Source organism: Hypanus sabinus, chromosome 2, assembly GCF_030144855.1.
Source record: "Hypanus sabinus isolate sHypSab1 chromosome 2, sHypSab1.hap1, whole genome shotgun sequence".
NCBI lineage: Eukaryota > Metazoa > Chordata > Chondrichthyes > Myliobatiformes > Dasyatidae > Hypanus > Hypanus sabinus.
In genome coordinates this window covers 111,737,152-111,752,461 of record NC_082707.1, presented here as the reverse complement: position 1 = coordinate 111,752,461, position 15,310 = coordinate 111,737,152, and the positions used below count along the sequence as shown (strand labels likewise).

Below are 15,310 nucleotides of genomic sequence, written 5' to 3'. Positions count from 1 at the left end.
AGATAAAGGGCCTACAATACTCCAAGTGAGGCCTCACCCGTGCTTTATAAAGCCTCAACATTACATCCTTGCTTTTATATTCTAGTGCTCTCAAAATGAAAGCTAATATTGTATTTGTCTTCCTCACCACTGACTCAATCTCCTTTAGGGAACCCAGTACGAGGACATAAAGTCTGCTTGCAGCTCTGATTTTTGAATTTTCTCCCCATTTATTCCTCCTTCCAAAGTGCATGACCAAACACTTCCCAGCACTGTGTTCCATCTGACACTCTTTGCCCATTTCTCTCTGTTCCCTCAACACTACCTGCCCCTCCACCTATCTTCATATCATCCACAAACATGGGCACAAAGCCATCATCCAAATCATTGATATACTACATAAAAAACAGCAGTCCCAACACCGACCCCTGTGGAACACCACTAGTCACCAGTAACCAACCAGAGAAGGCTCTCTTTGCCTCCTTCCAATCAGCCAGTGCTTTATCCTTGCTGAAATCTTTCCTCTAGTATTATGGGCTCACAGCTTGTTAAGCAGCCTAGTGTGGCACCTTGTCAAAGGCCTTCTGAAAATCCAAATACCAACATCCACTGATTCTCCCCTGTCTATCCTGCTTGTTACTTCTTCAAAGAATTCCAACAGGTTTGTCAAGCAAGATTTTTCCTAAAGGAGATCATGGTGATTTTGCCCTTTTTTATTGTGTGCCTCCAAGTACCCCCAAAACCTCATCATTAACAATCAACTCAAACATCTTCCCAACCACTGAGTTCAAACTAATTAGCCTATAATTTCCTTTCTACTGCCTCCCTCCATCTTGAAGAGTGGAGTGACATTTGCAATTTTCCATTCCTCCAAAACCATGCCAGAATCCAGTGATTCTTGAAAGATGAGATTCAAGAAAATGAATCTCAGGACTGTATATGGTGACCTATATGTACTTTTATAATGCATTTCCTTTAAACTTTGAACCTCTGCAAGTTCCTGCCAAATGCCTCCAAAATTGGTTCTCCCATACTTTAGGACCCTAATTGTGGACTTGTCCTATCCTTCTCCATAACTAGAAGACTTACTCACAAAGTCCTGCTTCTTCCCCCAAGGGGAAACCAGAAAAGGCTCCCTTTGTTTCCATTCTGCCTCATGCCAATCAGTCCCTGCTTTATCCATGCTAGAATCTTTCCTGTTACATGATGGGCTTGTAAAAGGAGGTCCAGGGTCGCACCTTCTTTGGTAGGGATTAAGGAAGCTTGCTTGCACAGATTTAAGAAATCACACCATATAAGCCTTTTTCAATATTACAGAAATTAAAATCTCCATTATTCTTACAGCTATCTGCAATTCCCGCTGATCACTGGGAGCCCCATAGTACAATCGCATCACTGTGACCACCCCCTTCTTGTTTTCATAATCTACTCAGATGGCTTCAATGGATGCCCCAGGAATATCCTCTAACTTCTGCTGTTATGTTCACCTCGCCAAAAAGGCAACTTCCCCTCCTCTTTTACCTGTGTCTCTATCACACCTGTAGCATCTTTACCCTGGAACCATTTACCCTGCCCTTCTCTCAGCTATGGCTATATACCCCTACACCTTGAGCCAATCCACACCTTGAGTTTATCCAACTAAAACCTCTGGAATTTAAACTAATGCAGTTTAATCCATTGACATCTCCTCTCTCATTGCCATGCTCCTGGCTATCCTGTGCCCTCACTCACTCCAGTATCCTACTGCTGTTACGAATGTGAAGCAACTCTGAGGGGCCGAAGGGTACAAAGTCGCCCCCTCCTTTTTGAGAATCAGAAGATCGCTATTAATTCGGGTCTGGGACCCAGGAAATGAGAGAGAGACACACGGAATACACAAGGTTTGGAATGTGTCCTGGCCTCAGTGAAACAAAACCACTGATAACGGCTATTGTCTCTTGGAGACAGAATTGTGTATTGAGTACTGTACTATTCATTGAAGCCCCTCAGGAGACGACCAGAGTGGGCTGGTTGAGGGATTGCATCATCCCAACCTGATTGACATCTGAGACCCCGTGAGTAAGGATAAAAGAGAGGTCTGGGGAACAACCCCTTTAGACAAACCAGGAGAAACGCTAGAAATCCCGTGACAGCGTTTAATAGTGACAGCCGGTGGGGGCTCAAGGGCGTCCTTCCCTCGCCTGGGATTGGCGGCCTCACCACGGAAGAACGGCTTTAGATAAAGGAGAGGCCACAAGTGAACGGCCACACCAACGAGACTCTGACGGATCGAAATCATAAAGGTTGGAAAACCCGTAGCGGTAACTGTTCCCAGTCTATTCCTATTTCTCTCTCTCTCCAACAAAGTGCAACACAGCGACAACCAAAAGACGGCAGCTCGTGGAACGGCAGTGAACTGTATATTTCCATCGGACAATACATTATCCCCTAGACAATGATAGAGCTTATTTCTTATTGATTATTATTATTATACCCACACTTTTAGATTTAGTATTGACGACGTATATTATCTGTATATTTGCATTGATATTATTTTTGTGTATTTTTACTAATAAATACTGTTAAAAATAGTATCATCAGACTTCAACGGACCTCTCTATCTTTGCTGGTAAGTGACCCAGTTACGGGGTTCGTAACACTGCAACTTCTCGAAAGTTTTGCTTCTACTCAGGGACCCTCCTGTCAATCTAGTTTAAACCCTCCTGTGGAGAACTAGCTGGTGCAATCTCTCCTCCTCTCCAGAGACCAAGCACAGCTTGACCACTCTCTGTTTATTCAGTCTATAAAACAACACTTTGAACTTCTAATTGCCTGTGGCTTCAATTCTCCATCTTCTGACTGTGACCTCTCCAACTTCCATGGCAACTGCCTACAATCATTATAGCCTTCTGGATGCATTTGCAAACCTTAGTGATTGAGATGATTATCTGCTGTTCCACATTAGCCTTGCTCCAGACTGGTCGGGACTATGTACTAGTTTATTTTCCCACACCTGTTTAACTTTCATCATCATTCCTTTTAAAGTCCTGCACATCCATGAAGCTAGAGGAACTCAGTAGGTTGAGCAGCCCATGGGAGGGAATGAAATATCGATGTTTCAGGTCCTGATTGCAGAGTTTTGAATTGAAAATCAACAATTCTTTCCCCCCTCCCCCCGCAGATGCTGCCTGGCCTGCTGAGTTCCTCCAGAAGATTGTTTGTTTCTTTCTCTTTGTCATCCCAGTCCCTTTGGGGAAAGTCTGCTCATTTAACGCATCTGCACCTGAACGTGAAAGGGTCCTCTGAGCTTGTTTTCTGGAACATGCAGGCACCAAATGGAAACAGCGTTTATTTATGTGCAGTTATTAACATTGCACAGCCTCCCAAAAGGCACACTTCCAATGTTATAAAATACAGTGAGCTGCTGAGTCACCCAAAGACTGAGGGAAGCCTTAAAACAAGAATCAGAGCCACTGGTGGAGAAGTGAAGTATAGATTGATAAGGATTAGAGAGAGACGTCTCTCAGAGAGTTACCTAGAGAAGTGTAGAGAGTATAATTATCATTGAAATTGAAGGAGGCAGAAAGGGTTGAGGGGTTGGGTCAGGAGACAGTGAGTGGGGAAAGCAGAACATGAAGACAGACTTGGAGATGTTGCTCATGTGATTGGAGACACAGATGACAGACAGAACTGTCGAGCCAATACAAAGACAAAGGCAATTAAAGATCAAGGAGGAGCTTCCGCTACCACAACCCTTCTCAAATTGTTTCCTTTCTGACCATCTGCAGGGCAAGTCATTCCTGTCTCCCACCCAGCTTTCCCTTCAATGCCTAAACTTACCGCATGCCACATTCCCTCCACTTTCTGGGAGAAGAATTTTGTCCTGAATTTCCTGTGAAGTTTATAACTAGTTAAAAGTAATGCTACGCTGCTGACACATACAGCTGATAGTGGAAACCCCTTCTGTGCCTCCTCTAACCCTCTGACAGGAGTAGCAAAGGTAGGCGTTGTACCATTGTGCCTGGGCTGCAATTTATGGAGGGCATATACTCACTGCAAATCAAGCTACAGCACAGAGTCACATCAAAAATATTGTACAAAGCTTTTATTCATTCAATATTTCTGCAACGACCCTTCACTTACCAGAGATTTACATTAAGGCCATTTATCTTTCCCCTAGAATTCAGACCAAGCCCAGTTTGTTCAACTAGCAAAGACTTATTCTTACACCAGGTACACAACCTTCTCCATGTGGCTAGAGAAGAGTGCTAATAGGAGAGCTGGTAACCAGCCAACATCATCTTTCAGCTCTGTATTAAGAGAATCAAGGTATATGGTGTTGGTGCAGAGAAGTGCCAGAGACAGAAGATCGGGCATGAGGATATTGAATAGCAGAGCATGTAGAGGGGCCGAATGGACTACTCCTGATCTACATCTGCACCTAACAACGTTTCAGGTTAGCAAACAACATACAAACAGTGCTCACTGCTTCTCCCAGCACATAGACCAAGTTTCTTGTCATCAGTGAATGAGAACAAAGACTGACTCGTATTACAAATACATAAACTTCCCTCTGAGGGCGAGGACAGTGTCTCTCAGAAGGACGTCCATGTTCTCTCTGGGTTTGAACCTTGGGTGAGGAACAGAGGCAAGGGTTTAAAAGCTCCATAATCGCCGAGCACGTTATCTCGACCTCCTGGGTGTTGTTTGCTGGACGGGTTTGCCCGGGAGCCCCTCACACACTGGCTGACGGCCAGGATTAGAGGTGGAGGAGGTGAGGAAGTGCCGTTCCAGCTCCTGGTGTGCCCGACAGTGCCGAGGGCTGACGATGACTTTCTTCCAGTGCCCACGGTTACACTTTGCCCCCACTGCAGCTGGTGAGACCCTTGCCTTCTCAGCCCGGTGGTGGTGGTGTGGTGATTGAACAGCTGCTCCCATCTCCCGCCTCAGGCCTCAGCTGGTTCCCCCAGAGAACGATTCCCACTACAGGCTACAGAGAGAAAGGTGGGCAGTGGTGGTGAGGGAAGGTGGGGTCTGCCCTGGGACAGGGTGGGCTCTCTCTGCTGGAATCCACAGCAGCGCACAACCTGCTGGAGGAACTCAACAGGTCACGGAGTGCAGCATCGGTCCAACGACTCCATGCAGACCACTGTGCCTACCCAGCTAGTTTCAATGTCCTCCTTCCCTCCATCCCCACTCTCCCTCTCCTTCCCTCCCTCTCACTCTCCTTCCCTCCATCTCTCCCTCCCTCCCTCTCCTTCCCTCCCTCTCTCCTTCTCCCTTCCTCCCTCTCCTTCCTTCCCTCTCTCCTCCCTCCCTCCATTGATCTTTCTCTCCCTCTTTCTCTCCCCATCTCTCTCCCTTGACACTTTGGCACCATTGCAATTCTAACTGCTAAAAGACCCAGGAAATGTATGCACCATGAGCTTGAAATGACCACCTCAGTGTGCCCTGTCTGCCCCATAACCCGCCTGCCCCCCACACTCCTCTGTTAGTACTGCCCTGTATTGGTGCCCAGCCTGGGTATGGCCAGGGTTTACTTTGGCTGTTCGCATAACACCTTGGCATCTGCAGCTGGGTCCGTTGCCAACATCAGTCTGCCTGGTGTCTGAGCTGTTCAGCTTCTGGCACAGCAGGCAGATCAGCAGCAGAAAGGGAACTACACTGCCACCAGACCAGACTAAACATACACATGCTTCACAATAACACACGAGGAGAAGCAGCGGAGGGAGTGAGGTGGTTAACGTGGAGGGGTGAGAGGGCTGAAGTGAAGCTCTGGTGGCAGGAGGTGGAGCCCCGGGGGCTGAGGGCACCTGTGTGAATGTGAGGAATGAACATAAACAGGAGGAGGAAGTGGACATAAACAGGAGGGATTTCAGCTCCTCGACTCTGCTCTGGAACTGCCTGGACTCATAGACTCATTGCCCCAGAGGACGGCAGAATGAAATGGGGTAAGAGAAGGGGTCCCAGGTGAAATCAATTTGCCTTTCTGAATAAACTCAGCCATGGAGACGGGGCCAGTATGGGAAGGAGAGATGCAAGCTGAGGAATTCCACGGGGACTGAATGAACCGGCTCTTGCCATCTCTGGGGTCTGACACAATGGAAAGTAACTGTTACAGGAGCACCAGGTGGCCACGCATTGCCTGGGCAGCGAGCGTGAAATTGAAGAGCAAAGGGATCTGGCAGCACCAATTCACAAACCTCTAAATGTAACAACAAGGAGCCACAAAACATGCACGCAGAAGACAGGCTGGTTGCTAACTAGCAAAATAGAAAACTTACATTCCACTTACACTGAGCCTTGGCTAGGAGGCAGTTGGAGAGCTGTACAGGCCATAGTCTGTGCAACATGCAAGATCAGAAGAGAACTGGGGTGTTAGAACCGTCAGGGAACAGAACAGATCAGGGCTCCTTTCTCAGGGAGAAAGGCCAAAGGGGTTAAACAATCCAACGTTAACCAGTTTGTGAATCCAGTCATTGAACCACACCAACCCCCAGCTGTGAACACGGAGTCACAACTTGTGCAGAAGCAGCGGCTGCAGTAGCTTCAAATGGAGGAACGATCAGCCACTGCAATGAGGAGAGCCACCTCAGCAGGGTCTTCTCTTCCCCACCCCCAGGCATGTCAGGACAGAGGGGATGGCCCTGAGAGAGACAAATTCAAAGGGACGTGGAGAAGAAGTAGTGAGGACTCCCCCAGCTTCGTTAGTTTTCCTTTCACCCAGTTAGATAAGGGGGTCAGGGTTTGCCCTGGGCCCTGCTGACTCACCTCCCTTTGGACAGATTGGGTCCCCCCCCCCACCACCACTGCACTGGCTACCACTCACCGAAAGAGTTCCAGACAGCGGTGGACTTCCTCCGCCGGAACCTGCAGCTCTTTATCCTCCGAGCTGCAGCCCGCTGCACATAGACCGAATTCTTCATGATGATTGGTAGCTTGGCTTCGATCTCAGCCTTTCGGATGCACTCCTCGAAGAACTCTGTGGAAGACAAGTTACTTTTAAAACATGGAGGGCAAGTGGGGCAAAGGCCCAAGTTCAGGGAACTCTGCTGCACATCGTCAGGTGTCCCCCGTCACTGATCAGACTGTCCTGCTGGAGGAAGAGCGTGTCATGCTAATTTCCAGATTGCAAGGAGCTGTGCAGTGTTTGGGGCAGCATGCGCCACCTTTGAACCCCCAGCCCGAGTTTGGATTCTCTAGTTGGCTCCCACGTGGGACAGGACATTTTGTGCTTTAGGCAGCTCCTTACCTGCTCCCCCACTGCGAGGTCTAGCAAGGCCATGCTCACACCCCGGAGAGCTCAGCGACCCTGCTCCCCCCTCTCTGGAGCAGGAGGGTGACACTCCTTGGCACTGTGCTGAGCTCTGGGATGGCCTCTTGCTGTGCAATCTGGCAAGGTTTCCGTTCAGACCCACTATCGCCCCCCTCTTGGAGTGCTCGGCTGCCTTGTGCATCCTGTCCTTCTACCTTCCCTGTCAGTCTTCACATCACTGCGGAGACCTCCATCCCATACTCAGATAGTTCCAAATAACAATTATAACTTAAAGTCTAGGTCATTTGCACAATTGCAAACTGCAAACTTTGACAGTGAGAGGAGTGTTTGAAGAACAGAGATGATGAGGAGAGGGGGTGAGAGGTCATAGAATTATTGTGCCTAACATTTCACTAACAATTCCTTTCCGTCTCTGTGTTGGGCTAGAATGTGTAGGTGTGATCAGGAGAGTCTTCACCTTCTGCACCGGTTCCTCACCGCAGTTCCAGTCACGCGGAGTGCAGCCCCAGCATTCCTCACCGCAGTTCCAGTCACGCGGAGTGCAGCCCCAGCATTCCTCACCGCAGTTCCAGTCACGCGGAGTGCAGCCCCAGCATTCCTCACCGCAGTTCCAGTCACGCGGAGTGCAGCCCCAGCATTCCTCACCGCAGTTCCAGTCACGCGGAGTGCAGCCCCAGCATTCCTCACCGCAGTTCCAGTCACGCGGAGTGCAGCCCCAGCATTCCTCACACTGAGGCAGCCTGCTCTTCAAGTCCCTGGAGTGGTAACAGCAATACTGTCTCCAGCCTCACTAGAAAGAAGTGAATCTCTCCCAGGCTGTGCTCTGGAGCACCGAGGGGTTGTTAGCTCCATAAGGCAAGCTGACACCTGACTCACAGAAAGATTCTAGAATCTTCCCAAGGCTGCCTCGGAGAAGCACAGCATCCACAGGTCTTCTCAGAGAGAATGACTGAGAACCTTGGGTCCCTTCATTGGGAATAGACATCTAGACACTCCCCACACCTTCTGTAGTTGTCACACTGGCCTCACCTGTCACCCCAGAACCCACAGAACCAGAATGGAGTTGAGTTCCTCTCCATCTCAAAGGAATGCACAAGGAGAAGCAATTCACAGCAGAGTGTGTAGTAATGTGATGAACGAAGGGGTAGTATTGGTAAGGGGCACCCAAAACCCCGATCAAACAATGGGTTTTAAGGAGGGTCTAAAGTCAGGAGTGGTGCATTGCATTCATAACCCATCAAGATCCAGGCAGTTGATGGAGCCTTTACACGTACACAAGGATTGAATGAGGACCTGGTATACGTTTGTACCTTGGGATACTGCATTCCCTTACGTGACTTTTCATACAGTGTTCTCTGGCCTAGCCTGGTTCTGCCTCCATTTTAACATTCTTGTCTTTTATGTTCAATCCCCACCCTTGTACTTCTGCAAATTCCCCCGCACCACCACCTTCAGAGAATTCATTCCTGTTGGCAAACCCAGACCGCACTATTGGCCATTAAGTCCCCACCTACCTCTCTAGATTTCTCCCCTTGGGAACAAGTGCCCAGGAACAAACTTCTTGGTTACCTGTCCCAACGTGTTGCTCAAGTCCACTTCTACAATGTCTCAGTGACGTGCCTTAGGACATGAGCCCGTGCTGCTAGCTCAGAGCATTCGGGTCTCCAGGCTTTACTCATTCCACCTCCCATGGTCCTAGTCTGTCTGCACTACTTTCTTCCTGACTCTTCCACTATAGTCTGCATTCTGTTCACCTTTGGAACTACATCGATGTATGAATGCAGGTAAACTAAAGCTTTTCATTGAATTTCAGTACACGTGACAGTTCGCTCGTTCGTGTTGGATGACATGGATGATCATGGTCTCTCCATGACCGAGTTTGTTCTTGGCAAATTTCTCCTCAGAAGTGGTTTGCCACTGGCTTCTCCTGGGCAGTGCTTTTACAAGGCGGCTGACCCCAGCCATTATCAATACTCTTCAGAGATTGTCTGCATGACCAGGACTTGTGATAAGCACCGGCTGCTCATACGACCATCCACCACCTACTCCCATGGCTTGGCATGACCCCAATCAGGTGGCTAAACCAGTGCTCCACCTTGCCCAAGGGTGACCCACAGACTAGCCCCTTACTCCCTTGGTGGAGGTGTATCTCCACCGTGCCACCACATGTGACAGTAATAAAGCAATTACCAATATCTGCAGAGCTGTCCAGAGTCTGACAGTGTGCAGAGTCACTGAGCTCCTAACGGCAGTGATACAATCACATTGCCCAGGGATAACAGCTTGCACAAATGCTGGGGGGAGGGGGGGGGGGTACCGTCTCTTCAATAGGGAGTGCTGTGGGTTAATCAGTGTCCTGACTAGCGCTAGAGGAACCAAGGAGTCACACACAGTAGGGTTTGGTAGCAAGTGATAGGTGAACCAGTGGATGATGGGTGGTGTGTGAGGGGTGGGGGTGATGGGCGTGGGTGATGGGTATGTGTGAGGGGTGGGGGTGATGGGCGGGGGTGATGGGTATGTGTGAGGGGTGGGGGTGATGGGTGGGGGTGATGGGTACGTGTGAGGGGTGGGGGGTGATGGGTACGTGTGAGGGATGATGGGTGGTTGTATGGGTACGTGTGAGGGGTGGGGGGTGATGGGCGTGGGTGATGGGTATGTGTGAGGGGTGGGAGTGATGGGTACGTGTGGGGGATGATGGGTGGTTGTATGGGTACGTGTGAGGGGTGGGGGGTGATGGGTGGGTGATGGGTGGTGTGTGAGGGGTGGGGGTGATGGGCGTGGGTGATGGGTATGTGTGAGGGGTGGGGGTGATGGGTATGTGTGAGGGGTGGGGGTGATGGGTATGTGTGAGGGGTGGGGGTGATGGGCGGGTGTGTGGGTACGTGTGAGGGGTGGGGGGTGATGGGTGGGTGTGTGGGTACGTGTGAGGGGTGGGGGTGATGGGTGGGGGTGATGGGTATGTGTGAGGGGTGGGGGTGATGGGCGGGGGTGATGGGTACGTGTGAGGGGTGGGGGTGATGGGCGGGGGTGATGGGTATGTGTGAGGGGTGGGGTGTGATGGGTGGGTGTGTGGGTACGTGTGAGGGGTGGGTATCTGGGTATTTTAGGGGGTGGGGGTCTGTGAGGGGTGGGGTATGTGTGAGGGGTGGGTATGTGTGAGGGGTGGGTATGTGGGTATTTTTGAGGGATGGGGGTCTGTGTGAGGGGTGAGGTATGTGTGAGGGGTGGGTGTGTGGGTATTTTTAAGGGGTGGGGGTCTCTGTGAGGGGTGGGTGTGTGGGTATTTTTGAGGGGTGGGGGTCTGTGTGAGGGGTGAGGTATGTGTGAGGGGTGGGTGTGTGGGTATTTTTAAGGGGTGGGGGTCTCTGTGAGGGGTGGGTGTGTGGGTATTTTTAAGGGGTGGGGGTCTCTGTGAGGGGTGGGTGTGTGGGTATTTTTGAGGGGTGGGGGTCTGTGAGGGGTGGGGTATGTGTGAGGGGTGGGTATGTGGGTATTTTTGAGGGATGGGGGTCTGTGTGAGGGGTGAGGTATGTGTGAGGGGTGGGTGTGTGGGTATTTTTAAGGGGTGGGGGTCTCTGTGAGGGGTGGGTGTGTGGGTATTTTTGAGGGATGGGGGTCTGTGTGAGGGGTGAGGTATGTGTGAGGGGTGGGTGTGTGGGTATTTTTAAGGGGTGGGGGTCTCTGTGAGGGGTGGGTGTGTGGGTATTTTTGAGGGGTGGGGGTCTGTGAGGGGTGGGTGTGTGGGTATTTTTAAGGGGTGGGGGTCTCTGTGAGGGGTGGGTGTGTGGGTATTTTTGAGGGGTGGGGGTCTGTGAGGGGTGGGGTGGGGATAGGGTTTGTGCTTCCACTGGCACTCACTCCTCAGCTCGCCCACGTCTCCCTTCATCAGCTCGTTTTTCTCGATGGTGCGCTCGTTCGAATCCAGGCCCTGCTCCAGTCGCTGTAACGCCTCCTCCGCCTCCCTCAGCCTCCGCTCCAGCTCCACCCGCGACTTCATCTCCTCCTAGTGCAAGACACAAGTGGGAAATGTCCTGAGAAATGGCCCGTCCCTCTGATGTACATCCCAGGGTTAGCCTGGAGTGGGGGCAGGCCACTGAGTACAGGAGCGAGCCCATTGATGACAGTCATCTCTCTCACTGGTCTAATCTAAATGGTGTTCAGCAGAAAAAGAAACATTACTCCAAGCTCTGTCACAGGAAGAGGTTATCGGGCGGTGGAAAGGGTTCACTGCCATGTCCAGACCCCCACAGCCCCACACACCACCAGCAGTGGGATTGAAGCAATTGGGATGGTGTTGTGTCGGAGTCTGTGAATCAGAAGCCCCCAGGGAGGAGAGGCCCACCTGCCTGCCCCAACAGTCGTAGCTGCCCTATCTGCGGAAGAGTCGCTGTTTGCCACACTGCCACAAAGCAAATTTCACGTTAGATAAGTCAGTCATTCGAAACCAGGCCTCTGACCATATTGGTGAATGGCAGACGTGGGAGCACATTGCAGAGAAATGTGAGATGAAACTGTTGGAAACATAAAAATCTACAGCACATTACAGGCCCTTCGGCCCACAATGTTGTGCCGACCATGCAACCTACTCTAGAAGCTGCCTAGAATTTCCCTACTGCACAGCCCTCTGTTTTTCTAAGCTCCTATCCACCTCCACCACCGTCACCAGCAGAGTATTCCACGCACCCACCACTCTGTGTGTGAAAATCTCACCGCTGACATCTATTTCCAAACACCTTAAAGCTGCCCCCTCATGCCAGCCATTCCACCCCTGGGAAAAAGTCTCTGACTATCCACACAATTAATGCCCCTGATCATCTTGTACACCTCTATCAGCTCACCTCTCATCCTCCATCGCTCCAGAGGAGAAAAAGCGCATTGATTCAACCTATTATCATTGGGGCCTGCACCCCAATCCGGGCAAAATCCTTGTAAATCTCCTCTGCACTCTCTCTGTGGTTCGTTGGAAGGAGGAGGTCAGGTAATGTGGCATGAAGGAGAGTGGGAGCAGAAGGACGTGGGATTTGGAAGTGTCATGGCTGGCTGGGATCCAATGGTAAACACCTGTTCAGATGTAGCCGGCCAAAGCGCAGTCTGTACGATTGCACACACATACTCGGTACAGGACCTCCTGCAATATAGCAGCACAAAGGCCATGGTCCAGTGTGATCTCTGCTGTCTCCTCACACTGATTCTGCTCAGGGTCTTGTGCAGTACGTGTTGCCAGTTTTGTGGTGAGATCAACCCCTCACCCTTCACCACACACCCCACATAACTCACCCCACATAACCCCTCACCCTTCACCACACACCCCACATAACCCCTCACCCTTCACCACACACCCCACATAACCCACCCCACATAACCCCTCACCCTTCACCACACACCCCACATAACTCACCCCACATAACCCCTCACCCTTCACCACACACCCCACATAACTCACCCCACATAAACCCTCACCCTTCACCACACACCCCACATAACCCCTCACCCTTCACCACACACCCCACATAACCCACCCCACATAACCCCTCACCCTTCACCACACACCCCACATAACTCACCCCACATAACCCCTCACCCTTCACCACACACCCCACATAACTCACCCCACATAACCCCTCACCCTTCACCACACACCCCACATAACTCACCCCACATAACCCCTCACCCTTCACCACACACCCAACATAACCCCTCACCCTTCACCACACACCCCACATAACTCACCCCACATAACCCCTCACCCTTCACCACACACCCCACATAACTCACCCCACATAACCCCTCACCCTTCACCACACACCCCACATAACCCCTCACCCTTCACCACACACCCCACATAACTCACCCCACATAACCCCTCACCCTTCACCACACACCCCACATAACTCACCCCACATAACCCCTCACCCTTCACCACACACCCCACATAACTCACCCCACATAACCCCTCACCCTTCACCACAGACCCCACATAACTCACCCCACATAACCCCTCACCCTTCACCACACACCCCACATAACTCACCCCACATAACCCCTCACCCTTCACCACACACCCCACATAACCCCTCACCCTTCACCACAGACCCCACATAACTCACCCCACATAACCCCTCACCCTTCACCACACACCCCACATAACTCACCCCACATAACCCCTCACCCTTCACCACACACCCCACATAACCCCTCACCCTTCACCACACACCCCACATAACTCACCCCATATAACCCCTCACCCTTCACCACACACCCCACATAACTCACCCCATATAACCCCTCACCCTTCACCACACACTCCACATAACCCCTCACCCTTCACCACACACCCCACATAACCCCTCACCCTTCACCACACACTCCACATAACTCACCCCACATAACCCCTCACCCTTCACCACACACCCCACATAACTCACCCCACATAACCCCTCACCCTTCACCACACACCCCACATACACAGCTCATAACCCCTCACCCTTCACCACACACCCCACATAACTCACCCCACATAACCCCTCACCCTTCACCACACACCCCACATACACAGCTCATAACCCCTCACCCTTCACCACACACTCCACATAACTCACCCCACATAACCCCTCACCCTTCACCACACACCCCACATAACTCACCCCACATAACCCCTCACCCTTCACCACACACCCCACATAACTCACCCCACATAACCCCTCACCCTTCACCACACACCCCACATAACCCCTCACCCTTCACCACACACCCCACATAACACACCCCATATACACAGCTCATAACCCGTCACCCGACAGACTACATCCCATACACCGTCACCCCACAGACTGCACCTCACTCACCCCACACTCTCACACTCGCTCCTCACTACCCCCACACTTCAATCCTCACACCTGCCACACACAACCATGTCTGACCCTCATCCCTCCACCCCCCTGTTGCCGTGTGTGTGCATACACAGACTCCTGTGGAGCCCACTCGCTGTCCTCACCCTCAGCTCACTCTCGGTTTGCTGCTTCTCGACGGTGAGTTCAGACAGGGAAAGCTGCAGCTCACGGGATTGTGTGGAGTAGAACTCCCTCTCTTCCTGCAGGGCCAGTGCTCGTTTCTCCTTCTCCCGCAGTCTGCAGTAGCAACCGGTTTGGGGTTAGTATCTGATAGTCACCCCCTCCGTCACCTTCCAGACAACCATGCCAGCTAGTCCATTCCATTAACACCAAATGACCTCATCCCATCCTCACATTGATCCTGACTGGCTCAATACTACACGTCTGTACTACACCCTCCCCGTAAACCCTTCTGTAATCCCTTCATCACTACACCCTCCCCGTACACCCTTCTACACTACACCCTCCCTGTACACCCTTCTGAACTACACCCACCCCGTACACCCTTCCACAATACACCCTCCCTGTACACCCTTCCACTCTACACCCTCCCTGTACACCCTTCATCACTACACCCACCCCATACACCCTTCATCACTACACCCTCCCTGTACACCCTTCCACAATACGCCCTCCCTGTACACCCTTCCACTCTACACCCTCCCTGTACACCCTTCATCACTACACCCTCCCAGTACACCCTTCATCACTACACCCACCCCATACACCCTTCATCACTACACCCTCCCTGTACACCCTTCCACAATACGCCCTCCCTGTACACCCTTCCACTCTACACCCTCCCTGTACACCCTTCCACTCTACACCCTCCCTGTACACCCTTCATCACTACACCCTCCCAGTACACCCTTCATCACTACACCCTCCCAGTACACCTTTCAACTCTACACCCTCCCCGTACACCCTTCATCACTACACCCACCCCGTACACCCTTCCACTCTACACCCACCCCATACACCCTTCATCACTACACCCTCCCTGTACACCCTTCCACTCTACACCCACCCCGTACACCCTTCATCACTACACCCTCCTTGTACACCCTTCCACTCTACACCCTCACCATACACCCTTCATCACTACACCCTCCCTGTACACCCTTCCACTCTACACCCACCCTGTACACCCTTAAAAAACTACACCCTCCCCATACATCCTCCCTGT

At 51.5% G+C, this 15,310-nt stretch overlaps 1 protein-coding gene across 4 annotated transcripts in view; it reads right to left on the bottom strand.

The window, feature by feature from the left end:
* Window positions 1–15,310, bottom strand: part of plekhd1 (pleckstrin homology domain containing, family D (with coiled-coil domains) member 1) — a 260,555-nt gene that overhangs the window by 165,469 nt on the left and 79,776 nt on the right. For all 4 annotated transcript variants that reach the window (XM_059952091.1, XM_059952083.1, XM_059952066.1 and 1 more), the window contains exons 10-12: window positions 14,229–14,361; window positions 11,093–11,237; window positions 6,788–6,940 (exon numbers count right to left, since the gene is read on the bottom strand). In XM_059952091.1, the coding sequence (XP_059808074.1) occupies window positions 6,788–6,940; window positions 11,093–11,237; window positions 14,229–14,361 (431 nt within the window). The remainder of the gene's footprint in view (window positions 1–6,787; window positions 6,941–11,092; window positions 11,238–14,228; window positions 14,362–15,310) is intronic.